The sequence below is a fragment of the Protomyctophum parallelum genome (assembly GCF_964188405.1).
Source record: "Protomyctophum parallelum genome assembly, chromosome: 4".
Taxonomy (NCBI): Eukaryota; Metazoa; Chordata; class Actinopteri; order Myctophiformes; family Myctophidae; genus Protomyctophum; species Protomyctophum parallelum.
Window position 1 is genome coordinate 15,426,172 of NC_139700.1, and position 27,426 is coordinate 15,453,597.

At 44.0% G+C, this 27,426-nt stretch overlaps 1 protein-coding gene across 1 annotated transcript in view; it reads left to right on the plus strand.

Annotated features, from left to right (window-relative positions):
- shank3a (SH3 and multiple ankyrin repeat domains 3a) overlaps positions 1 to 27,426 on the plus strand; it is a gene marked incomplete at its 5' end in the record, with an annotated part of 286,471 nt that overhangs the window by 121,099 nt on the left and 137,946 nt on the right. Inside the window, 4 exons of the mRNA XM_083764211.1 lie at positions 3,125 to 3,233; positions 5,563 to 5,714; positions 8,697 to 8,864; positions 13,214 to 13,330. Coding sequence (XP_083620337.1) covers positions 3,125 to 3,233; positions 5,563 to 5,714; positions 8,697 to 8,864; positions 13,214 to 13,330 — 546 coding nt within the window. The remainder of the gene's footprint in view (positions 1 to 3,124; positions 3,234 to 5,562; positions 5,715 to 8,696; positions 8,865 to 13,213; positions 13,331 to 27,426) is intronic.

Genomic DNA, 27,426 nt, shown 5'->3' on the forward strand with positions numbered 1-27,426 from the left:
ATGGGGCTAAATATGTATTTTTTTACAAAATATTATGGGGATTTATTATTTTATTATTTACTATAGTCCTAATAAACCCCAAGAAATTACATCTGGCCACAAAAGATCACAGGATCTATTGAATGTGACAAACTGACATTGAGCCTATACACACAGTATAAGCCTTCCCCCAGTAGGCTACCTTCACATTCAGTAGATCCTGTGATCTTCTGTGGCCAGATGTAATTTCCTGGGGTTTATTAGGACTATAGTAAATAATAAATAAATAAATCACCATCAAATTTGGTAAAAGAAAATACATATTTAGCCCCATGCTCGAATGCCCCCGCCCCCCTGTCAAAAAGAGCTAAAATCCCTAAAACGAAAGAAAGCAGCAAATGAAAGAAAATTAACACTCACCTTTTAGTTTCTCTAATAACAACCTAAAACATGAACCTTGGTTAAAAAAACTAAAGTTGTCCTTTAAGGAAGTATTTAGACAGGTACATGACAGGCTCATAAACACAGCAATACAGCAAATACACAGAACATGACCATTGCTCTCTCTCTCACACACACACATACACAAGCGCACGCACGCACGCACGCACACAGGCGTACGCTTGCATGACACCCAGGGGTGAAAACATGCTCTCTTCTCCTGGCCTTCTGCTTGGCAGAGATATGTGAAACTGTAGCTAAATCCGCTTCAGCTGGACGGCTAAGGTTAGTCACAAAAATGAAGTTGATGTAATCAATTTTCTTTGGCACCAGTTCAGTGTTCACTGCAGGATTTTGCTGGAGACATGCTGAGAGACAGTAATGAGAAGAGATAAAAGCGCTAGTGGAGATTATAGTATGGCTAGTATTTTTTTGCCCTCCACACTGCCAACAGATAAAATCTGTAAAATAATGGTATACTAACTATATATATCGTCACTGTCGGAAAGGAAACCACCTCATGCAAGTAATTGACAATATATAAAGTCAGAATACCAACTTTGATGAGGCAGTATTGCATTGTTTTGTTTTAAAATTAACATTTTGGAGTTCCTCCCCGACAGCAGAGATATATAGGCTATATAAAACTTTAAGTGTGATGGGGATATATGCTCATTTTATGTAGCTATAACTTGGTAATCACATAGGAATTTCTTGCAATGTGGATGTAATCTAATGTTCTCCCCTCTTAAAACTTAAATATCATGCACCATAATAGCTTGTGCTAAATGGTTGATCACTCAGAAACGAGATTATTATTATGGGTTTGCATGGTAATTATGTCTTTATTCCTGCCCAAGGCTGTCCAGAGCATGCTCCCTGAAACCTGATAGTGGAAATGAATCACTAATAGAGAGTAAATCATTCCTCTGAATTATCATTATCAGCAGATATCTGGTGATAATGACAGCACGTGCGTGCGTGCGTGCGTGCATGCGCGTGCGTGCACACAGACACACACACACACACACACACACACTGACAATGCACTAACCCACCCACCACCTCGGTGGCCTTCCCACTCACACGTCGCTGCCTGAGCACTCTTTGTATCCCATCACCATAACAACTGCCTCGCAGATCATGTGGGAAAACGGAAAAAAAGAGCCAGAGCCAGAGTGGATTCCTCTCAGTCAGTTCTACTTGGAGATGCTGGAGGGCTGTAGTGGAGGTGGGCTTCTCTTGTGTGAAGGACAGAGAGACACCAGTTGGTGATGGCTTTGTGTGATAAAGAAAGGGAGGGAAAGACGTTAAGTGGACAAGGTGTGAAACGTGAGTTTCTTTTTTTTTTTTTTTTACGGTCGGGGGGACGTAGATAAAACGCATCGTTGCACATGGTGAGTGTGACAAACGGCTGTTCAGCCCAGTTCTGCTGTTATGTGTGTGTGTGTGTGTGTGAGTGTGTGTGTGTGTAAGTTTGTTTCAGCGCATGCCATGTGCAAACTAATGGATAGATAGACTGTGGTGGTGTGAGCATGCATGCACGTGCATGTCTGGAGGCTTTGGCACCCGTTATGTAAGGAAAGAGAGGCAGAGGAACCTTGAGAGATTGGCAATAGTGACAAAAGCTCTTTCCCAGGATGACAGTACATTTTAGGCTATAGCGCATGCTATATTGCTAGACAATATCATCTCATTTTGAGCTAAATTCCTTATTACAGCATGACAGAGCTATGGCAGAAGTTGGTCAACTTTGGCTATTGTTAGTACAATTCTTTTACACATTAATGGAGTCTATTTCAATATGATCCGATAGTCTGTCCGATTGTAATCTCATGAAGCGATGCACTGTAAAGCCATCTACAGTAGCAGTCATTGTCACAAAAATCTATTGTCTTTGGTGGGCTGTCTCAGCGAGTCCCAGGTGTAGCATTGACCTGATGTTTCCTAGCTACAGGCTATAGAATAATGTAGGATATTATATAGTTGTTCCAGTCCTCTGTATTCCTTTTCCAATCTGCACTCTGCAGCAGACTTGCCCCTAACAGCAGAGATGATGAATATTTGCAATCATCAGTCAGAGGAAAATGCCATAAGTGCTTAAGGCATTTTCCTCTGTGACTGATGATTGCATATATTCACAAGTTACTATGTGGTATATATGTGCTTGTACGTACATGTGTGCGTGTGTGCACGCGTGTGTGCGATGGTGTGCCTTACATAGGCTCTCATGCATGCACAATGCACATTTGTGCATGTGGGCGTTTGTTTTTATAAATCAGCTCACTCACATCGATGTTATGGACTCTGAGCAAGACTCCCGGGCAGTGTATGCAATTACTATACCTCTGTTTTATTTCAATTCACATTCACAGCAGCTTCAGCAAGAATCAGCATAATACTGTAGCATTTCTTGCCTCAGCTAATGGCACAGGAATAGTGTGGATGTCCACAGCTTGTTGCATATTTTTTTGTCCTGGATATTTTTGTTCACAGATGGCCCTTTCACATAGATTGACTCACCAGAAAAACAAACACATGCGTGCGTGAGCGTGCACAGTAGCACTCCAGCATTCATCCCACATCTGCATTATTGAACACCACCCCCCTGAGAGTTACAGTACATCACCTGATCACAGTCTCTCTCTCCTCCTCTCTTCCCCCTGATCCCCCCCCCCCCTCTCTCTCTCTGTCTCTCTGTCAGGCAAACTTGAAGAAGTTCATGGAATATGTTCAGCAGAGGAACATTGAGAAGGTCTCAAAGTTCCTAGAAAGAGGTCTGGACCCCAACTTCCACGACCCAGAGACAGGAGGTGAGGAGCTCAGCCTCATGTTAAACTTTAGTCTGTCTGTCTGTCTGACCTCTTTCTTCTCCATATCTCTCTCTCTCTCTCTCTCTCTCTCTCTCTCTCTCTCTCTCTCTCTCTCTCTCTCTCTCTCTCTCTCTCTCTCTCTCTCTCTCTCTCTCTCTCTCTCTCTGCCTCTCAGAATCTCTCTCTCTTTGGCTCTCTTGGGCCAAAGAATTCTTATGTGCTTTAGGGGCGATTCACACTATGGTCCCGGGTGCCACTCGGGACCACTTGGCAGATGTTGTGGTAGTGTGAATGATGCGTACTGTTCCCGAGAGCGGATCGCCCAACCGTCCCCGGGACCGCATGAGGGGAGGGTCTCTGGACCGTTGAAGTGTATTCAGATACGGATCGTTCCAATGTGAATGCATGCGTACCTAATGAAGGAAGTGGGCTGTTTTTTTTAAAGAACGTGACATAATCTCTAGTCGACGAGCCAAGCGTCAACAAAAAAAAACACAGCCGCTGCACGATGCGTAACACCAGCGCATTTCTCAACGCCGCCCTTCTCCTGTTGAATCTGCTTATACGCGCAGCACCGCAGTACGCGCTGATCTTATTCTGCGGACTACACGTGGCTCTTGGGCTTTGCTTGGCTGCAGTTTCCAAAGTAAAACAAAATAATAATAATGCTAAAGTAGAATCCATAGCAAACTAATACACTGGAGCACAGAACTGACTGACACAGTGAATAGCAGGCAGGCTGACAGTGAAGTAGTATAACGGCAAAAAGCCAAAGAGGCAATGCAATTCAGTGTGTCTGGATTTATTTGAGACAATGTCGCACAGTTGATGGTCAGTGTCCGTGCGCGCCAGCCATCAAGCACATCGTCATCAGGAGGATTAAAGTGTGCTATGCAAGTGTACCCGGGTGCGCTGTTGAATCTCGGGTAATGTGAAGCATGGCCATCGGGGACCAGGCAACCGTATTCGGAAACGGTTCCAATGAAACGGATTCAGTCCGTCTCAGTGTGAATTGCCTATTAGTGGCATAAAAGTTCAGAACAATATTGCTAATGCAAAAAAGTTACAACCCCCCCCCCCCCCTCTCTATCTCCTCCAAATATATATTGTACTGTATGGGTTTCCTGTAATAAGACATGGGGGAAAAAGTTGGATGGCATCCCATCCCATGCTAATCCCCTAATTCTTATTCAAATCTTTGTCCGGCCATTGTGCCATCTGATTAACCAGATGCAGCTTAGTGTGTAGAGAGGCCCTCTTCTACCCACTAAGCTACGTCATGAACAATAATCTAAAAAACAGCAATTGGTCACCTCCTCTCCCTCTGACCTGCTGACAGGTGAAATTGTAGGCCTGTTTTAAAGGAGGCCAGTGATTTGCTTGTTTTAGCGAAGGGGGCAGGGCATTCCACACCTGAATAGCAGTGCTGCCGGAGGTGAATTTACCCATATTTGTGTGTGTGGGTGGCACCAGATCATTTTTTACGCTACCTCTAGTTTTGTGGCTGTGGGTGTCGCTCACTTTTTCAGTCAAGTAAATGGGCACTGAGGGCATGGAGGGCATAGCTGCATGTACAATGTTGAATGTCAGACCCATTTTCAATTGTTTTCCCAAATAAGGGAACACAAGAGGCACCCCAAGACTCACAGCAATCAATATCTCACACAGGAGGTTGGCAAACCATTTTTGAAAAATAAATTGGAAAAAACAGCTGAAAAACCCTTTGCTGTTTGTTTGCTTTGAATTTTTCCCTGGGGGCGTGTCCCAATACAATGTGTATAACAGGAGGTTGGCCTGTTTGGTCCGGTGTGTTTTAACAGCGGGTGACAGCCAGACACATTGCATTTGTCTGGCTGTCACCAGAGTGCATTATTTGTCATTGGCACCCGGCAACTACTGGCGATAGCAGGCGAACAGGCGATGGAACGTCGCCCGAAAACATGAAAATATTGTATCTTTTGGACAACATCGTCTGGTGATAGCCAATGAAATTCATGTGTTGCTATGTTTACCTTCCTAACCACCTATACGAGGACATAGGTAATGACGCCCACTAGGAGATTTATATCGCCGTTGTTCTCCCGCTGTTAAAACGGGAGAACAGCCCTCCTCTTCCGGTGCGGCGGCGCCCGGTTTTCATTCCACGAATCCCCAATGTTCACACGTTCTTCTAAATGCTCCTGCCGTGCCTAACAGACTCAGTAGCGCAGCTCGTAATCTGAATTCCTGAGAGATTAGGGTTGAGGCGGTTGACAACATGAGGATTATACTTTGTGAGATGATGACAGTGATGATGATGGTTTTATGTTTGGTTGTGTCGGCGCTGTAGAATGTCCTCTGACGCTGGCGTCCCAGCTGGAAGGCTGCGCCGAGCTGGTCAAGGTGCTGAAGAGTGGAGGAGCCCACCTGGACTTCAGGACCAAGGACGGCATCACGGCACTGCACAAGGCCGTGCGCACCAAGAACCACACTGCACTCATAGTGAGTTCAACGCATGCACGCACGGACGCACGTGCATGGGGCACACACGCACGCACACACGCACGCACACACACACACACACACACACACACACACACACACACACACACACACACACACACACACACACACACACACACAGGTATTCATGTATTGTATTCATATACTTGTGAGGACATCCTCATTTTAGGATGGCATTGAAAATAATTATAGGAAAGATCATGTTCACAGCACTGCATGTTGTGAGCTTGTAGAATGTTTTGGTGAGTGACATCGCCACACAACTAAGTATAAAATAGAGAAAAATCTAACCATGACCTCTAAATGTCAAAACCTGTGGACACTTTTCATGATTGTAAACCTAACCCGAAAAAGCGTTCGTAACATTTTACGAATCAAAACTAAACTCAAAACTCAAAACTAAACTGAAAACTTAAATGCAAAGTAAAAAGGGTATAAAAAGCATAGCATGGTGAACTGGAGGCTGATTCAGGCATCAGATGCCTGATGGAGTGCCGTGATTTCTTTCCACCCTTATTATATAATAAACTAGAAAAAGTGCCCTTCTGGGCACAGGTCTCCACCAGGATAAGAATGTAGGACATTGCAGCTTGCCTTCATCTGGTTGTTGGATAAAAGGGCAAACTTGTTTTGCACAAAGCGGCCTCCTGGTGGCGCTATAACAGGCCGTTCTGGAAAGTTTGGGGCAGAGGTTCATCGTTGGCATCCAGGGAGTGTGTGTGCAAAATTTGGCATCGACCGGGTTAACGGTGGCCGAGATTAGCTGCTCACGGACACACACACACACACACGGACGGACGGACGGAGTGCAAAACATACTCTCCCCCCATGCCTTCGGCCTGGTGGAGACAATAAAGATTAGGTTTTTTTAAACACGCCGACCAGTTCATTAAAGGTGATATAGACACGTGTCCAGTGTTTGTACACAGAAGTGAGTGAGTGTTTCCAAACAGATTCAAATCTAGCTCCACCCCGCTCCCCCCCTCATTCTATTGGCCACCACAGCATCGTTCATGAACTACTTTGTCCGCGGTGATCCGGTGGTGGTGACTGGTGATTCGTCATAGCGACTTCCACCATTTCAACAAATAACCACATACAACCCACTTCACATGAACCAGGAGATTTGGTGGGGGTCCGATCATGCAACGTAATCTCGTCTCGGAGTCGGAATGACTTGGATCCCCCTCCTCTCCTCCTGCCTGGCCGCTGCTCGACCAGCGTGGTTTGGGCACTGGGAATAGGCAGACGGGTCTGCCTCTTCCCAGTGCCCAAACCACGCTGGCCGACCGGCGTCAACCCGAGGAATGCACCGTTGTGGGGCTGCTGCCTGCTGCTGCCACCAAGACCATGAAGCGGTACATAGCGATTCTCATACTTTCAATTAAAAAAAATCATGAACATACTATTTAATATGAAAAATGTAGGTAAAACTAAGATAAGAAACTGTGCTGGGGAGTGTGGGACTGGGGGCTTTGAAGATACCCTCGCTGTGATTGGCTAAAACTCCGCCTCACCCCCCCACTAACCCCTCCTCCCCCTCACACCCGACGTCCCGAGTTATAAACACCTAGAACTCAAAACATCCCAGAGGAAGCCAATGGTAGTGTCTGCCTGCAGGAAAACACCACTGCATCATCATACAGGGGATGCTAGAGGAAAGAAAGGCCAAAACTATAGATATATATATATATTTTTTTAATGTTGGCTTAAAACGTAATGCCTGGTTTGCCTGATGGGTGGCGAATGGCGATCCACCTGAACTGAAGCCACACCCACAGCTGTTGTTGTATTATAAATGGGGAGGGGTTAGGGGACGGGATGATATTGTGTCACCATATCACATTTTTTTATATTGGCATTTATATTTTATATTGTTTATATTTAACAGGTCGGTTTTTCAGGTCAACCACACCAACGTTGCAACTCAATGAGTTGCATTGGCGTGGTAAAAAAAAAAAAAAACGTTTTGCCCCGACCCAACCCGACCCTTTAGTGTGGTTTGGGTCTGTCCTTGTTAAAGAGTGTCCGTACAGTGCCGAGAGCCTTTGAGCCACTCATAAAACATAAAACAACAGCCTTTCGCTGAATGAACTGGCATATTCACTGAATGAGTCTGGGATGAGGAGGCTCATAACCCCGCCACATGAGCACAGTCTGGGATGAGGAGGCTCATAACCCCGCCACATGAGCAGATATGAGTCATGTAATGGTGCTCCTGCAGAGACAGAGCTGTTTGAATGCGTCCTATTGCGCTCATTGTGATGTTTAAAGGTTCTCTTGAACCTGCACACACTACAGTACAGTAAGATCTTTAAATAATGGCGCATCACACAATACATGGTGATGGTGTACACATGTTTATTAAAACAATTTAAACATACATACATAATAGTAATAATAATTATTTATTTCGTTAGTTTTATTATATCTCTGTCAGGAAGAAACCACTCCAAAATGTGGATGGGAAAACACTTAAAAACGTACTCAACGATGAAATATATCTCAATTGGTTCCTTTAAACCTCCTTTTCAATATCCAATATAAATCTCAACCTCATAAAGAACCATACTATATGTATGTATGCATGCATGTATGTACTGTATGTTTGTGCCCAGCGTAGAGTCCGTCGGATAGCCGGTTGTCCAGAACCAGCACAAAAGCCTCTGCCCGGGATCTGGACCTGATCACCCCTATACTGTATACAGTATCTCCATATATGGAGCTGGCCTGTTCTGACATCACAACACTTTATATTTGGGCATTCATGACACAGAACGGGACACAGACAGATGGCAACCATTTGCATATACTCACTATACTTCTTACTATCTCAGAATTCCAAACTTTAAACCGGTATAATGCCTAAACGAGGAAAGATAACAACTTATCTTTTTCAACGGTCAGATACAGAATTCATGCTTCTTTCATCCCCAATAACACACATACTGTATTCCACAGACCTTGTTGGACCTGGGTGCGTCACCTGACTACAAGGACAGCCGGGGTCTGACACCCCTCTACCACAGCTCCATGGTGGGAGGAGACCCCTACTGCTGTGAACTGCTGCTACATGACCACGCTCAGGTTGGCTGTGTGGACGAGAACGGCTGGCAGGAGATTCATCAGGTCAGTCTCTCTCTCTGTCTTTGTCTGTCTCTCTCTCCCACACACACACACACACACACACACACACACACACACACACAGACACACACCTCCTCAGACACGCAACGAGTGCAGTGTCTTTACGTATTATGTCGATTTGATTTGATTAGAAACACTCAAAGTTAAATTGACACGAAATATTTTACTGTGTGGCACTAACCTTTCAACAAGCTTAGAACAGCGTCCAGATGGGGCACGGTGGCACAGTTGGTAGTGCTGTCGCCTCAGGTCCTGGTTCGATTCCCGCTGGGGACGCTGTGGGCACTGGCGGCGTGTCCCCTCCTCTGCGTCATCAGTGCCCATACCCGAGGCGGGGGTTGGCGATAGGGCCTTTCTGTGTGGAGTTTGCATGTTCTCCCCGTGTCCCCTAGGGTACAAATATGAATGTAATATTCAGTCATGTATTGCCAAAACCAACTTCAACAGTTGATTTGTTTTGATGTGCTCAGGATAACAACAAGATGAATGCTTAAGTAACGCTTTCCACGATGCAGCCACTAGTTCCAAACATTAATGAGCAGAGTTTGTTCAGTCAGATATACTCGAGGGGCTCTCATTATGCTCTTGGGCACATTCATGCGTATTGCAATGATACTACACATGATTCATACAGCATACGATGACGTGGCAGTCAGCCGACCAATTGCTGGGTTATTTAAGATCACCACAGTCTCTGTTCTTCCTGCTGTCATCCTCCTGCTGTCATATATGTCCCTGGACTGTTGGTATGCGCCTCCCTATGGGCTCTGCTATAGTTGTTCTCCATGTGGGGGTGTTACTGTATATCTATCTCCCTGCTCGTATGTTTAATGATGGTTGTTTAATTATGCCAAGTAGGGAGAAAATATAGCAGAGCTGAACGACAAGATAAAATATTATAATTATGCACATTTGTATTCTCATTATAAATATTGGTTAATCTATTCGTGAGTTATCTGACTGAACTATGTAGTTCCGGCATAGAACCTCATTCCTCAGTGTTTATGAAATGCACTCGATACATGTGATCGCGGCACAGCAAGGTCAAAGAGTGGTGTAACTGTCTCTTTCAATGGGTCTGGCCAATAGTGGCGATGACTTCATGGGACTTCAACGCCATGCTGATACTGTACGTACAGTACAGCACTTGCTACGTGCTACGGTTGGCTGCTGCTGTACAGCCAAGTGCCCAAGGCTCCTCCCAAGTAAGAAGTGCCTGTGTTTGGTGTTGAAATGCTCCTGACTTGAGAGCAAACGCAGCATAATGCGCACATTTCATTGCTACAGTACACACATGGCCTTGAGGCTTGCACTGTAAACATAATGGAGGCTTGCGCTGTATTTGTGTGTGTCAGGGCTTTCTGTTCTAGAGGGGTGGGCGCGCATGGAGCAAGCGCTGGAGAATATTGGTGCTCCCCCTACCCCCTCTGCCCCTCCGCTCCCTGGTAGAAAACAGCAGAGAAAACTGACCATTATTTGGAGCGACGCCGCTCTGCACTGTAGTTCACTCCCACTCCTAGACCAGGACATGTGTCGTTCCCCCAGGAATGAAAATAAAAGCCTGGGTACCGAAAGCTCTGGCTTTTTAGACTATGTTTGAGTAGTAGGCGTAGGATTTGTTTGTGTGTGCTGTGTGCACGTGCACGTGTGTGTGTCTGTGTCTTTGTGTGCGTCTAAGGTGCTCGTATACAGTAAGTGGGACCCAAAGGGACAGCAGTGGGAGTAATCACATCTCCAACTGAAACTGAGTGTGAAACGGAGTGAGCACCAGAATGGCTCATGAGTGGTGACATTTCGATTAGGATGATGCAGGAGTGAGGAGGACCCTCCGTGTGATTGGTTGGCCCTGTTAACCTGATTTAGGGCAATCAACAACAGCGTGGACAAATAATACATAATCTTGTTCCGCGGTGAATCTCTGGCACCGTGCACTCTTTGGTTGTTGACAGATGATAGATGCTTTATTGTCCTTGTGGAAATAATTTTGCCGTTTTGTTGCGGTGGAATCTTCTGAGGAGCTTGGCATTTAACACGTTCTTCAAAATAAAGGCGCCAGAGTGCCCAGCAGATGAGGCAGATTTTACTCTTAAAAGCCCCGCCTTCCATTACTTCCCAAAACCGGGAGGCATAATCTTCCATTACTACCTCACGCTGTCACATCTAAAGTCTCCCTAGAAGCGTTTATATTCCAAACAAGAAGCTTGGTTACGTCCGAAATGAAGACAGAACATTTCCATTTTAATCAAACCATGGAGAGCGCCATATATTTAGAGTGAAGAGACAGTTTAGTCGGGCTGTAAACAAGGTAGTGAACGGCAGTGCTCGAAACACGCTGAAGAAGGCAAGGCAAGGGACTTGCTGGGGCCCTCATCAGAGGTATAGATGAACAGAGAGTGTCTAAGGGGTGTTTTTAGTTGTTGTTTTTTTATTTGTATTAATTTATTAATTAATTTAAACTATCCACTCCTGCTTGAACTTTTCAGTGCCCTAACCCAAGGCACTGGCATAGTATACAGTATCATTTTAGAACATGGTCATGGTTTATTGGAGTGAGAGAATGAAATGCACTCCTCTGCCAGGCCTACGCACTTTCATTGCATTTCTATCCCTCTCTCTCTCTCTCTCTCTCTCTCTCTCTCTCTCTGTTCCTTTTCCCTCGCCCCAGGTCCTCTCCAGCATTAGTATTCTAGTGGTAGGTATTGTGTATAATGGGATACTCTAGAAAGGCCTGATAACCAACAACAGTCCCTGCATCATTTGTGCACTGTCCCACTGCTGTCACACATTCTTAGCCAGAGAGCAGAGCAGAGAAAGAACAATTACCAGAGAGAATCTCTGTGCTTGTTTGTCATTGACACGTAGGACAGCATCCGTGGTAGAGGGATGGATGGAGAGAGGGAGAGAGAGAGAGAGAGAGGAGATAAGACAAATAGCAAAACAAAACAAAGAAGCTGCTCATGCCGACATAACTTTAAATCACAGGCTCATATGCCCAATGAAAATGGGGCACGACAAGCAACAAAACAGGAGAAAGGGTGAAGCAATATTGTAGACAGACATAGGCATGCATATGTACAACATAATAGACCAGTGGTTTTCTTATCAAGGTCCATTATTTATTTGCCGTTTGAGCCACGGACCACCATTTGACATTTAGCTTCTCAAACCCAAGATGTTCCATGCTGTGTTGATGTTGGTACCATTAGGAGAGATAACAGGCAAATGTTAACATAATAACAATTCTTCTACATTATCTAATTGTGTAGACTTCTAAGTTCTAAGTAATGCAGATATTTAGTGATAATTTAGAACTCTAACTCTTGAGAGCGTAAAATCAAACCAAACCCAGCAAGCCAAATGATGTCATGATAACATTATGATGACGTCCTCCAGTGACTCCGGTGACGTTCAGGACTAGGCCAGATCTTTACGTCATTTCCAGGACGTCTTCACCAGATTAAATAATATAGCTTATTTTGGGCCAGATCTGACTAGTTATGATATGGCTTTAGTTGATCTGGCCTCGATCAGACTCTCTCTGATTCATCCAGGGACGTCCGTCTTAGTGGATACATTTTAAGTTGGTTGAAATCAGGTGATATTCTGGGCCAGATTTGACTAGTCTTGGTTTCACTTGATCAGGCCACAATCGAGACGTCACTAATTTGTCGAGGTCCTGACTGTGCTTGCTGGAAATGGACCCGTAAAGCCCTAACCACACCAAAGGGTCACCAAACCATGCAACTATTTGGGTCCAAACGGTTGCAACGCTAAAACCATACGTTGAATCACTATGGGTCAACGTGGGTCAACAAGATATCACACCGCAGGGACAACGCTAAAACCGTCTTGACCCTTTGGTGTGGTTAGGGCTTAAGGGTCCATTTGGTTTCATTTTACACTCTCAATTTACAATTATAATTTACAATTTAGGCATTTAGCAGATGCTCTTAATCCAGAGCGATTTACATTAATCAATAACAAAAAGCATGGCATACATCACATATATAAAAAGTAGTTATCATGAAACATGCGTAAGCTAAGAACGTAACAGTGGAGTATCTATATCATGAAACTATATATATATATAAACTATACATACTATACTATATTATACTTATAAGTTATATGTACTACATGAAATGCAATTCTAGTGCTGTCTACGTAACATTCATTTTACACTCTCAAGAGATAGAGTTCTAATAAGGGTCCATTTGGTTCCAAGTCCATCATTTAGCTGGGGACCACCTGGAACCCCCTCACCTCAAGGACCACTGGTGGTGGTCCAGACAGACAGACAGACAGAATGTAACAGTCTGTCTCTCCCACAGGCATGTCGCCACGGCCACGTGCAGCACCTGGAGCACATTCTGTTCTACGGAGCAGATATGAGCGCCCAGAATGCATCTGGGAACACCGCCCTGCACGTCTGTGCTCTCTACAACCAGGTAATGAGTTCTGTGCATGATGTAGATATGATGCTCTCTCTTATGGCGTGGATTTGCATTGTTCATGTACACTTTTATGTTGTATGACTGACTACAAGCTGTGTGTGTATGTGTGTGTGTGTGTGTGTGTGTGTGTGTGTGTGTATTAGGGCATTAACCAAACGTGATTTTTGATAGTCGACTCGAATACTATCAAAATCGGTTTATAGTCGATTAGTCAGCGGTAAAATATGATATTTATTCCATCCAATCAAGCATTAAAACATCGTGTTCTGAAACAGCCAGCGAGTGAAGCAAAACAGAGCCGGTGAATGCAGGCCGAGTGGAATAGTACTAAGAGAGTGGCGACACACTTTGATCTCACCGCAAAGCGGGTACTACCTATGGGCTATAGTTCCAAACATTGGAACTATCCCATTGAAATAGAATGAGCACTTTCGGCATTCCATTGTTACAGTGGGAGTCAACGCGAGTGTCGCCACTCTCTTACTAGAGTACGCTGAATGCCGCTCTGATTGGCCGAAATTAGCTCAGCTGTTTCAAGTCGCAAAGTTGCAAGTCCACAATGACTCACGGATGGACGCGTTGTGAGCTTGTAAATCTGCTATTTTTGATGCGCAAGACCGTTCTACGGAGCAGCATAGCATGTTACGTTGTTGTTCACAATGTTGTTTGGAGAGTGGAGACTGGAGCGGAAAGGAGGAGGAGGAATTAACCATGCGATGTTTTTCATACAACCCTAAATGTTCAACAACAAGTTACAACCACAGTTCCTTTAGCGGTTTGTTTTTTTGTTGGATAAGCATGAAGAAACATGAAATCACGGCAAGAGCTACTGTAGTTTGACTGTCACCAAACTGGATAATATTTGGCAGAGTGAGGAGGAACTCCTTCTGCTATACTTTACTGTACCGGACCACACGACGACACGTCTCCAATCTAACTTGTTGAACAAACTACAGTAATAAACTCATCAATAGTAAAAGTATTTACACACTGTAGTTGTCCCCATTGAGCGTATGAGCCTATGAGGCATATCACATTATGCTTTTCCCAAAGAAAAACTGTCTTAAATGCTGCTAGTGCCACCGCCGGTCCGCCGCCCACCGCACCTACACGAGTGAGGGTGACGGCAAAACCCACGTACAGTAGGCTTGTATATGATATGAAAACAATCAGCCAGGAATGGATTAGTACTGAAGTTGGCGAATTACCAACAAAACAACCGAGCTCACAGCTGCATGCCTGCATGTCTGCTGTAGAAAAAAAGGAAAAAAAATCATAAAAATCATTAAAAAATATTAAAATTAATATTAGCGAATAATCGGATGTCAATTAACAGTGTCGAATAGTGTTTTGCTAGTCGACTATTCGATTATTATGTTAATGCCCTAGTGTGTGTGTGTGTGTGTGTGTGTGTGTATGTGTGTGTGTGTGTGTGTGTGTGTGTGTGTGTGTGTGTGTCCGTTTCAATTGGGCCCATCACTCATCAGATCACTAAGTGCACTGTATTAGGACGGAGCCTCTTGAGAGAATGATTGAAAGTGAAGCTTGGGCATATACAGTAGAGCTTATGGTGCTGTTATGGTAGCATTTCACTAATAATGGTGTCAACTTCAACTTGACTGTTTTATTACCAAAGCATTGTTGTAACTTATAGGCTACTCGTATTGCTGTCTGGTGTTTTGGTTGCCAGCATCCACCATATTATATTACCGGTAGTTCATTTCAGAGCCTGCATAATAAACCTGGTGGCAGGTGTTAATCTCTCTCTCTCTCTCTCTCTCTCTCTCTCTCTCTCTCTCGGCCGTATCACTGGAAATACACCTCTGTTGAGGAGGATTTTAATATTTAGTTTAGTGTAATTTAGCTCATTTCAAGTGCTTAATTTATCTATATTAAGTGAGAAGTTGTCACGTGGCGCAAGCTGTGCGCAAGCGAACTAGCCAATGAAAAGATGTGCGCATGAAAAACAGTTCGCAACCCCCCCCCCCCCCCCCTCCTCTTTGGCTGCTGTAATGTGATCTCCCTCCGTCTCCGCAGAGAAACCTTACCTATAGTTGCCTCACCATTTCGCTTACTCCTTCTAAATCTCTGCATTTAAAATATAGGTCGCTCAGCGAATGTCTTAGTTACATTAACATTGTGCTTAGAAACTACTTGGTTTGTTCCTAACTACTACGATTAGACAGATCGCGTTTGTTATTTCGCTACTGCCAGTACTTCTGATTGCACGCACACACACACACACACACAACACTACCCCGTGTCCCACACACACACAACACTGCCGCGCGGATTTAAGCTGTCAAACCATACAGCATTGTCATATTTAAAAGGCGCTTTATAGCTTCTCTCAGCTCAAAGCGTGTATGAATAAGGAGATAAATGAACAGCTGACGTCGGTGGGAGAAGACGTCAGCTGTGTGTGTGTGTGTGTGTGTGTGTGTGCACGCGCGCGCGTGTGAGAGGGACGATAAACAGTCAGCAACACGTAAAATTTCTAATTCTACTACAGAAAGAGGCAGCGATGGAGCCATAAGTCCATATCCATAAATTCTGGGACATAAATTGCGCAAAATACTGTTAAACATGACGGCATCCTCCTAGCTGTTGTGTGCTAAGCTAAATCACATCATACAGGACCACAACAGTCAACACGGCTCTGACCAGGGTTGCCACATTGACTGAGAGGGAAACAAGCAACCAGGTCTATGAAAATGTTAACAGGCCAGATCAAGTCAGAAACTGTCAAACATCATTGTCCAATGTTGTTTTAGAGCAGTGGTTCTCAAACATTTTCATGTAGACCACTAATATTCTATATATATATATATTTATATATATATATCTATTATATATATATATGTACTATATATATTTACTATATATACACACTGGTATATATACAGTGTACACAAACCGTATATCTAGGTGTGCCCCCAGATTTTTAGGCTATGAAAAGTGTGCCCTGGGACAAAAAATTATCCCCGACAGCATAATCGGAGCAAATACCGGGCAGTGTGTATGAGCCATAACGTGTTGACTACACTACACTACACTAATAAGGACACATAATAATAACTAATAACCCATCCGTTACTACATGTGGAGTCAACTCCCGCAATTTCCTTCTTCCCATAGTGCGCGGCAAAGTAACTCTGGGATGAGCGGCCGCAAAGCGGCCGCGAAATTCTAGTAATTTACAATTACAATTTACAATTTCTGCATTTAGCAGACACTCGTAATCCAGAGCAACTTGCAGTAAGCAAGAACAAAAACAAGGTAATTAATACATCATATTCATAAACATAATCATCACAGGTGTGGCACTGGTCTAGTACTTATTATAATTAAGCTATAGTTGACAGCTACTAATTGCTACAGCCCAGAGTCCCTGAGACATGCCCCTCTCAGTTTGCTGTTCTAGTGGTTTGGGTTGTGGTTCGGTGGAGGAGGAGAAACAGAGAGCAGCATAACGTTGTTGTGGAGAGAACTACGCTCACTGATGCTTTGGTAGCTCGTTAAAGTAGTGTACAGTTCATGAACATTAAATGAGCCTTCTCTTCTGTTCTCTTCATGTCTCTCTATGATGTCAATCTCTCCTCTCATGTGTAACATGTAAAATATGCATGTGTGTGTGTGTGTGTGTGTGTGTGTGTGTGTGTGTGTGTGTGTGTGTGTGTGTGTGTGTGTGTGTGTGTGTGTGTGTGTGTGTGTGTGTGTGTATGTGTGTGTGTGTGTGTGTGTGTGTGTGTGTGTGTGTGTGTGTGTGTGTGTGTGCAGTATGGTTGCAGTGTGTTTGTGCACTTGTCTGCAGGGGTCTAGGGAGCAAGACATCAATATTTAATATACTGTATACACTGTAGCACACACGTGACCACAGCCATCACAATTTCCACTTCCCAAAACAGACAGCAAAGATAGGAATACAGCACGAGAGAGGGGGTATAGAGAGGGGGGAGGGGATGAAAAAGACAGCAAATAGTTGAGGGATAGTACAGTGTATAGTCACTTCAGCAGCTGCCTGTTTTGTCTCATTCAGTATATCATCAACAGTGCTGTCGGGTAGACCTAGAAACCTTGTCTATCTCCATATTTAAAAAAATTATGTTTTTACGTAAATTAATACCCTGCTTCGTCACACAACAGTACCCGATCTACAAGCTCAAGTGTGTCTGTGGCTTTTACAAGTGGTATGCCAATGAAAATAATTAACAAGAGCTTGTGAGCTGTGATCCATTGCACATGCAGGTTTTTTCGATTCTTTCCATTTTCGGAAAAGTATCAATTTTGGACATACTGTACAAGGTTTTCCTCCTGTCGGCAACGATAAGAAATATTCAAACTTAAATGTACTGTATATTGTATGCAGTGCATTAGTAAACGGCAGTAACTCTCCATCTACAATTTAGAAAGCCCCTTGTGGAGTGTGTTGATTTAGCGTGAACTATGACAAATTGACAAATTGAAGGATCAGTTACTGTGCAGTATAGGGTTTGTCTTCCTCGGGCCAGAGGAATGTCACAAATAAAGAGAGCTTTAATTCCAGTATTATTATCCTTATATGTACTCTTTTTTTATTCGATCAGTTTTTCACGTCATGGACGCCTACGTATTTGTATACGTATTTGGCGTCAGACCCTCATCTGAAAATATTTTGTACTGGGTGGGGACTCATGAAGATTTGTATGGTTTATAATCCACAAGTTCGAGGGGGGCGCAATCGGTAGCGCTGTCGCCTCACAACTAGAAGATCGTGGGTTTGATTCCCGCGGGTAACGCTGTGGGCGCTGGGAGCGTGTTCTCTCCTCCACGTCATCAGTGCCCAGCCCCATACCCAAGGCTGGCGAAAAAGGGCCTTTCTGTGTGGAGTTTGCATGTTCTCCCAGTCAAAAAACATTCAGTAATCCTGGTCTCTAAACTGCCTCCCCCTGGCCAGCCGGGGCACCTGATGGAGGGGAAAGGAACTGGTTGGAATAACGTGTTCCTTCCATGTGCTACGTCCAACCGGGGAAACTCCCCACTGTCAGGTGAAAAAAGTGGCTTGGACGTATCGAAGGAAGCATGAGGTCAGTCCATTGCTCTCCCCAGGTAGGCAGGTAGGCAGGTAGGCGGAGGGAGTGTAGAGCCCAGGATTACATTAGATAATTGACACTGGGTGAAAAAATGGGGTACAAAGCCGTGGGATAAAATATTATTAAAAACAAATATATATATATGTATACATGTATAATATATATATATATATATACTGTATATATATATATATATATATATATTATATATACAGTGTATATATATATATATATGTATATACCCTCAAGGACCTTGAGAACCACTGCGTTAGATTATTCACAGTCTATATTATCAGTCCCTCACTTCATGTCATCGGTGTCAGGAGCACTGTTTGTACAGTGGCAAGCTGTCATTGCTGTATTGGATGGAATATTAGATCCCCGAGACGACCCGCAGTCTAATGTAGAAGCTGAGAGCGTGCACCGTTTGCTCATTCTATTGAAAACGTGTAACAATGAGTCTCTGGGTGTCGTCTAGGCAAGCAAGAGCTGAGAGAGGAGCCATCCATCATACTATTCAAACATGAATGACCTGCACCGTCATTACTGTCACGCATTAGACTTAACTCGCTCTGTGCTTCTCTCCTAAAATCCTCAATGCTTAACTCTGAGACACTTATCAATTTGTGTCCATTTTACTCTCTCATGAGCCTAATTAACACAGTGAGTTTACATGCAGCCAAAAAATGCAGACTAGCCTGCTGGAGTGGTTTATAAACAAAGACATCAGAGATATACAGGAAGATAGATGTTTTGCTCTCTAATTAGCTTTCTTAATTAGCAACGGGACAGGTTTTGAGGGTCTCAAGCCTCCATTCATCTCCTTATTTCAGATAACACAGATAGCAGTACATATGCACACGTGTGCACTCAAACAAGCGAGGTTTAGGCCTCACAGTAATGTGCTCACTCAGGTGTGCTAATCCGTTGCAAAGTTTGCAGTATTTATTCACAATAATAGTGAATTGGGGAAGGTGGCAAGGAAAACAAACAGACTGACAGCAGGCAGGGCAGGCGGCAGGCAGACAACATTACAACAAGCAGGCAGTGGAACAGGAAAGCTGGGTTCTGGAGGAGAGAAGAGTTTGAGTTGCACGAAACACATGTGAAAAGGCATGTCGAAACTGGTAGGATAAGTGTACAAGCAATTAAAATTGCGCAATTAAAAACAATGTTGCAAGTTACAGTAGATGCTTAAGCCATTTAAACAGTGTTTTGCATGAGCGCATACAGTACATGCGAGGATTTGCGCTGCCTGTGCTGGAATATTTTCATGACTTGGAGAGTTGGAGAGTTGTGCAGAGTGGACTGCTGCAGCTGGAGAGTCAAGTCTCCCAACATGGGTAGCCTACGCCCTACTGTAGCCTAATCTACAGCAGGCCCATGGCTTTCTGGAGTTACGGTATGTGCAATCTCCTCGTCTCGTCCTCGTTTAAGGATAAACCTGACGCGTCGCTCGAATGCCAAATGTGCTGTGCCAGCGCAAGTGCCACCGCATCGGAGATAGGTAAACCATACAGCCAGCCCACCACCACCAGTACCACATACTGTAGGTTACATTAAGGTTTAGGCTGCGCATTCATATAATTGTCCAAACTCATTCCAAGGACAGGAGCTATTTAATTCATGGTTCACAGGTTCAGGCTTTGGTATGACGCCACATACAGTACTGTGACAATTTCCTTCCTACTCTGCTATGTGTGTAGCAAGTTTGGCCGATACGTCAATTACAGAATGAATCAGAGGCACCAGATGCAACGAGCTGACATTTAGCACAGATGATTCATTTGCAGACAGATGAATATGGGAGCATGCAGACGATGTGTTTGCAAAACTAACTGACAATTTGGTTAATTCACATAAAATTACAGCTAGAACAAGACAGGGTTTAATGACAGTGTGCCTCCCATATGGCTCCTGCAGCTTCATGGCCAGTCTATGACAGTGATATAGTGATATAGTTGTCTCCACCAGGCCGAAGGCATGGGGGGAGAGTATGTTATGCACTCCGTCCGTCCGTCCGTACGTCCGTGTGTGTGTGTGTCCGTGTGTCCGTGAGCAGCTAATCTCGGCCACCGTTAACCCGGTCGATGCCAAATTTTGCACACACACTCCCTGGATGCCAACGATGAACCTCTGCCTCAAACTTTCCAGAACGGCCTGTTATAGCGCCACCAGGAGGCCGCTTTGTGCAAAACAAGTTTTTGCACAGTACACCTACAGATTTTGTCCAAACATCACGCAAATTGGTACACAGTCTCTCTAGAGCCATTCAACAAAACCGGTCTTTCAGATTTCTCAGACTCCATCCTGATTGGTTAAGATTGGCTTCCAAAGTTCACAGGAGTGCTCAGTTTCAAACAAAATGCTGCAAATCATGAACACATCGCGTGATTTCCGTGAAATTGTGCACCCACATTCCCACTAGGCCGAGGACGAAATGCCACATGAACAATTTCAACTCAGCCTCAAGGTGGCGCTATAACTGGGCGAAAAGTGTTTTTATTTACTTTTGTTGCCCTTTTATCCAACCACCAGATGAAGGCAAGCTGCAATGTCCTACATTCCTATCCTGGTGGAGACCTGCCCAGAAGGGCACTTTTTCTAGTTGTACTCTAGTTGTTTTTTGTCCAGCTTTTGAGGGTTTGTGTAAACACAAACATTGTCTTAACACAACTATTGTATGCCATGGCATTGACAAGGAATGGCCAGCTTTGAGTGTTTGTGTAACACAAACATTGAAGACAAAGGTGAGGCCGCAAATTGTGATTGGCCGGAATGAAATGATTTAAGTCTGAGGAGCACTAGGCTGCACGGCAAATTAATTCCCCCCTTCTTTTGCTGTATAAATATTGTTTTAAAGTGTGACAATAAAGTCTATCTAATACTAATCACACTGAAAACACATTCATTCTGGTCTGAGCCACATCACATTGACACCTCCAGTGAGGCTGCAATTGTAAACAATGGTGTGCACATCTTGCCGTGCGTCAGGGTTTATGACGTGTCTATGACTTATGGCTGCATATTTGGGTCAGATTTCAGGCCTGACTTCCATTATTTTAAGGGAAAGTAAACATGGGACGAAAATATGGTCTACCGGCAGCGTGCAAGAACTGTAGCACTGATCGGTCCAGCAGGTTGCAAAATTAACCCTGGACTGGTAGACGAACACGCACGCACCCACACACGCACGCACGCACGCAGACCATCATCATCGTTGGCTTGTATAGAAAAAGTGCCCCTCTGGGCACAGTTCTCCACCAGGGCACGTCAGGTTATTGTGACCTCCCGGTGGCGCTTTAATAAGCCAATGTGAAAAGGGTGCCATTTCTTCTTACGCCTTTGATGGCAAATTGGATGATTTGAGGCGGGTGCAAGCTTTAGTTTAGCCCATTTTTACCTGAGATCAGATTCTAACAATGTCTGTTTGAAAATGACATTTTTCTGAAAAAGCTATGTTTCTATGTCAGACGTTCTTCGATTTTCCGTCTTGAGCACATGACTATAGACATACTGTGTAACGATGTGCGGGAGTTTGGACAGATTCTGGAGGCGTAATATCAAAAAAAAATGTTTTACAAAAATTGGCCTCTTGGTGGCGCTATAAAAGGCAGATGTGAAAAATGCAGGGCAAAGGTTTTTCATTGGCCTCTAGGGAGTGTGCATGCAATGTTTCACACAGATTGGTGAATCCAACCATCCATCTTCAACCGCTTATCCGTAGTCGGGTCACGGGGGCAACAGCTCCACCAGAGTGCTCCAGACTTCCTCCTGGGGGATTCCGAGACGTTCCAACTTCCAAAGCCAGTGAGTCGATGTGTTTCCTCCAACTGCGCCTTGGTCTGCCCCGGGGTCTCCTCCCAGTGTGACGTGCGTCGAGGACCTCCCTAGGGAGACGCGGAGCAGCGGTTCTACTCTGAGTCTCTCTCGTGTGACTGAACTCCTATCTCTAAGGGAGATGCCAGCCACCCGTCGAAGAAAACTTTTGTCCGCTTGTATTCGCGACCTTATTCTTCATGACCCACACTTGGTGAGAGTAGGAATGAAGATTGCTTGGTAGACAGAGAGCTTTGACTTCTGGCTCAACTCTCTTTCCGTCACAACAGTGCAGTACAGTGACTGCAATACTGCCCCTGTCGCTCCGATTCTCCGGCTGATCCATCCTCCCCTCACTCATGAACAAGACCTCAAGATACTTGAACTCCTTCACCTGGGGTAATGGTGCTATAACAGGCCGTTCTGGAAAGAACGAGGTCCGTCGTTGGCCTCCAGAGAGTGTGTGTGCAAAGTTTGGCATCGACCGGGTTAACTTTGCCCGAGATTAGCTGTACACGGACGGACACACACACACACACACACACACACACACACACACACACACACACACACACACACACACACATACACACACACACACATGCGCACACACACAGACAGAGGGAAAAACATACTCTCTCCCCATGCCTTCGGCCTGGTGGAGACAATAATACCATTCTGAAAGCATGTTTGAAATTATTCAACATATTGGAGTTGTAAGGACCTCATTAGGGAGGCCCTCAAAACCCACAGCTTTATTTAGTTTAGCTCTATCTACTACTGTCTGCACCTCCTCCTCTAATCAGCATATCGTTTGGGGCAGTGGTTCTCCAAGGGTCCTTGAGGTGGTTCCAGGGGTTCCCCAGCAAAATGAACAGTTTACTTTAACTATTATTTCACACTAGTCGTTATCCCATTGAGAGAATGTATTTAAGAGTGGCTATTCAGATCATATCATACGGTTTCACTCGTCTATCACCACTATTGCCTGAGTCTCCCCATTATATTATGGACAGTAGAATACTAAATCTAATCCAACAACAACAACAACAAAATTGTTTTCTGCAGGTCCCTGGCACAACATATTTCCAAATGGGGTCTGTGGCTAAATGCATATAGTCCGGCAGTCGAGGTGGAGGGGTGGGAAATGTGGTATAGTCTCTTTTATTGGCCTAAAGTATTGTCTATATATATTCATGAATCCACTTGCTGTCCGGCTGTCGGCATTGGGCAATTCTTTTATAGGGGTTTCTTGTGATCCTACCATTAACATCCTATGGCAGGCAAAATTTTCAAACTAGGGGGTTTTCATGATTCTGAATCCATTCCAAGCATTAGTTTAGCACAAAATACACGCCTTCAATCAATTAAACCTTTTCTCGATGTTCGGCGGTGGTGGCTCAGGGGTAGAGTGGCTGGAACCCGGGCTTCCCCAGAGTTAGTGTCGAAGTGTCCTTGAGCACGACTCTGACCCCATAACCCCACGGCACTCAGACCTGCACTGCAGAATTTCACTCGCTGCTTGTGGTGTGAATTACGTGTAATGCATGCATAAAAATGACTGTTTCCCACATCTGATTATGCAGGGTTTTTTTAATATGCTGACACCATGCTTTGCGGGAGGCGCTAGCCATCTTTTAGAGGGTCAGTCTGTGTGTGTGTGTCTGTGTCCAGAGCTAATCTCGCAAATGACTGGACTGATTAACGCCATTAATTTCTTTTATGAGAGTCAATGGGGCTCAGACCGGGCTAAGACATTGCTCACATTTGGAGCCATAGGTATGTCAAAGATGACTGACATCATAGTCCATGATCCACATCTATTAAAGATCTCCCCATGTTTACACACATTTACAATGCAACTCTAGGAGAAATGTCTACATTATCATGATCTCTCAATTCTGCAAAACCACTAGTCAAGTCAGCACAGTACAGTACATCAGTGTTGTACATCAACACCAATAATTTACAATAAGCTTTTTGAGGGGTGCTATGCCCAGCTTTGTGTCTTTGTATGTACCCCATAGCGATGATTTTATTGGCTGAGCACCCCGTAGCGATGATTTGATTGGCTGAGTAAAGTACGTAAAGTGAGGACGCAAATTGTGATTGGCCGGAATGAGATGTTGTATGTATGGTGATAAGAGCACCCCTCACTTCACAAAGTTCACACGGGTGTGATTCTAACTCAAGGTTGCATTTGAATGCCTTTTCACACCATCATTCGGAAGAGTAAAAGTGTTTCTGTAGAAACACTTTTTATTAAGGTGTTTTTTCCCCTCAGTATATGTTTTCTTTTCCCCTTTTACCTCCTTCATGATGATGATTTCCTATATACAGGTTTAATGTTCAATGTTTGTTTTAAAAACGCCATTGACAATGAAGGTAAAATGTACGTCAAATTGTCCCTCATTACGTCATATTGTCTCTTTATTGTTAATGGCATTTAATGTTTGTACGGGTGTGATTCTTTTGGCTATATAGAAGTGTATATTTGTATGTCTCTAAATGTTATGATGAATTGAACAAGGTGGACCCTCTTGTAAACAAGTGTAGTGCTTTATTGGGTCGTCCACTCACAGTTAACAGTTTTTTGTATTGAGTTGTGCTTGAAATGTACTGTAATTCTGCAAACTGTTAATAGATACTCCAATAAATCAATCAATCAATCAATCAATCAAACACACACACACACACACACACCTCCCCCATCTATTTTGCCCAGGTATCTCTTTCCTCCAACATTTTGTCGTACTGTATGTCCTTTGACCTTCAGCTCCGTAGTAGCAAGCCAGTCATTGCTCTGTGTGTGTCATCGTCTAGGTCAATTATAGCCTGGCTAATAAGCCAGACCGAATCAGCTGTTGGTTGTGTGATATTAGTCTGGCTTATTAGCCAGGCTAGGTCAATTAAGCCACGATCACCATTGGGTAGCCGGTATAGAGCGTCGCAGTCCCCCCCCCTTTCAGAACGACGAGTGGCCCAGGAAATTCCCATAGGATTTTCTTTAAGTATTTATTTAAAGACGGTTACGCCGCGGACAAAGCCAACTTGGATTGTGACAAATCATGACAATGAACACAATGTTTTGGGCAGATCAAATAATTTATAAGAAGAAAAACAAAACAACTAGTGTTGTCTCCTGCCATTATTTTCTTCTTTCTAATGATTTGATTGGCCCAAAATATTGTGTTCATTGTCATGATTTGTCATGATCCGAGTTGGCTTTGTCCGCGGCGTAACCGTCTTTAAATAAATAAAGAAAGAAAATCCTATGGGAGAAATGCATTGCATTTCATTTCCTGGGCCACTCGTCGTTCTGAAAGGGGGAGGGACTGCGACGCTCTATATGGGGCAGCTGGTCAGCCCCTGTTCCACAGTCTGTAGTGGAATTAATTTTTCAATACACAGAATTCCACTATAAATGCATATGTCACCCTGTTAAACAGCCTAATGGAGGGGAAAACACCCCACCCACTCACACCCACGCAACACCTGCTTAAATTATCATGCTTGTTAATTCCCTAATATTAATTTCACTAATGTGTGCTCACTGCTCAATAGCCACGTTTAGCTCCTCACCTTTTGTGAAGTAGAAAAACACTGTGGAAGAATTGATCATTCTGCCCAGTAACCTCATCAGAAATAGATGTGTGCGTGCCGGGACTGCCCATAATGCAGACATCCCATTACTCCGGCTACGTGGCGTCGCATGTGGTTAGGGTTAGGGTCATAGGGTCAGGGATAGGGTTAATAATGGGGCGAGGAACAATAACACGCCACGACACAACGCATGCATGTGTGTGTGTTTGTGTCTGTATTAGGTGTGCCTGTGTGTGTACTGTGTATATCTGCATACTGTAGGGGGAATTAACAATCCAATCCAACTTTATTTATAGAGCACATTTAAAAACAAACAACAAAGTGCTTTACATAACATAACAAAAAACAAATAAAAGTGCATAAAATCGTCAAAGATAAAAAACATATTATAGCAGGGTGGAGAAAAACAAAACAAACAGTAAAACAAAAAATAAGATTAAAAATATCTCACTCTGGGGTAAAAGCTTGGGAATAAAAAAGTGTTTTAAGACAGAAATAGGGATAGAGGGGGACAGTTTTACAGAGAGGGGGAGTTCATTCCAAAGTTTAGGGGCAGCTACAGAAAAGGCACGATCTCCCCTAAGTCTCTGGACCTTGTCTGCTGATCTCAATGACCTTTTCTGGGACGTACAATTTTAAAAGATCTGAAATATAAGGAGGTGCTTGCCGATGAAGGGATTTAAAAACAAAAAATAACATCTTAAACTTGATCCTGAAACATTGCAGTGCAGTGAACAATGGTAGAGTGGGACAACTTTTTAACATAGCTCAGCATTTTCAGCACACTTTTTCCAATCAGGAAACACTGATTAGAAGTGTATTTCTGGGGGGCATGATAACCCACCTTGTTTGACAATTTGACAGTTCCTTGATAGGGTTCCAAATAGACCCTTTGATTGGTCTGTATATGAGAGGTATGGGGGACCTTGGAAGAAAAAACAAGGTTGAGAACCACTGCCCCTAGGCCTATAGGCCACATCATCAAAGTGAGAGATGGCACACATATATAATTTACAAATTGCATCAGTAGAGGTCACTAGCTGTTGTCTCAATCTTCCACTTGCACAGGAAGTCCTGGTGTGTCATCAGAGAAGCCCATCAGATTAGTTTAGCCTCAAGTTATATAAGTACACAGGCATATATCTGCATGTTCAATTACTCTGCAGTGTGTGTGTGTGTGTGTGTGTGTGTGTGTGTGTGTGTGTGCGTGTGCGTGTGCATGCGTGCGTGCGTGCGTGCAACTCAATATAGAAGAGTCATCAGAGTCACGGTGATGATCATGGGACAGTTAAATTACATATCGATCGTTCATCAGCAGCACATAAACCCATAACCCCCAGTCCACGGGGGGGGGGGGGGGGGGGTTTAATCCACACTCCAACTGTCGATCTGTCGATCCTATCATTCACTGAATCTTAGCTCTGTGACATTTATCTCTTTAAAATGAATGTTTTCTTAATTACCCTGTAGTGTAATTTAAACACTGTGTGTGTGTGTGTGTGTGTGTGTGTGTGTGTGTGTGTGTGTGTGTGTGTGTGTGTGTGTGTGTGTGTGTGTGTGTGTGTGTGTGTGTGTGTGTGTGTGTGTGTGTGTGCA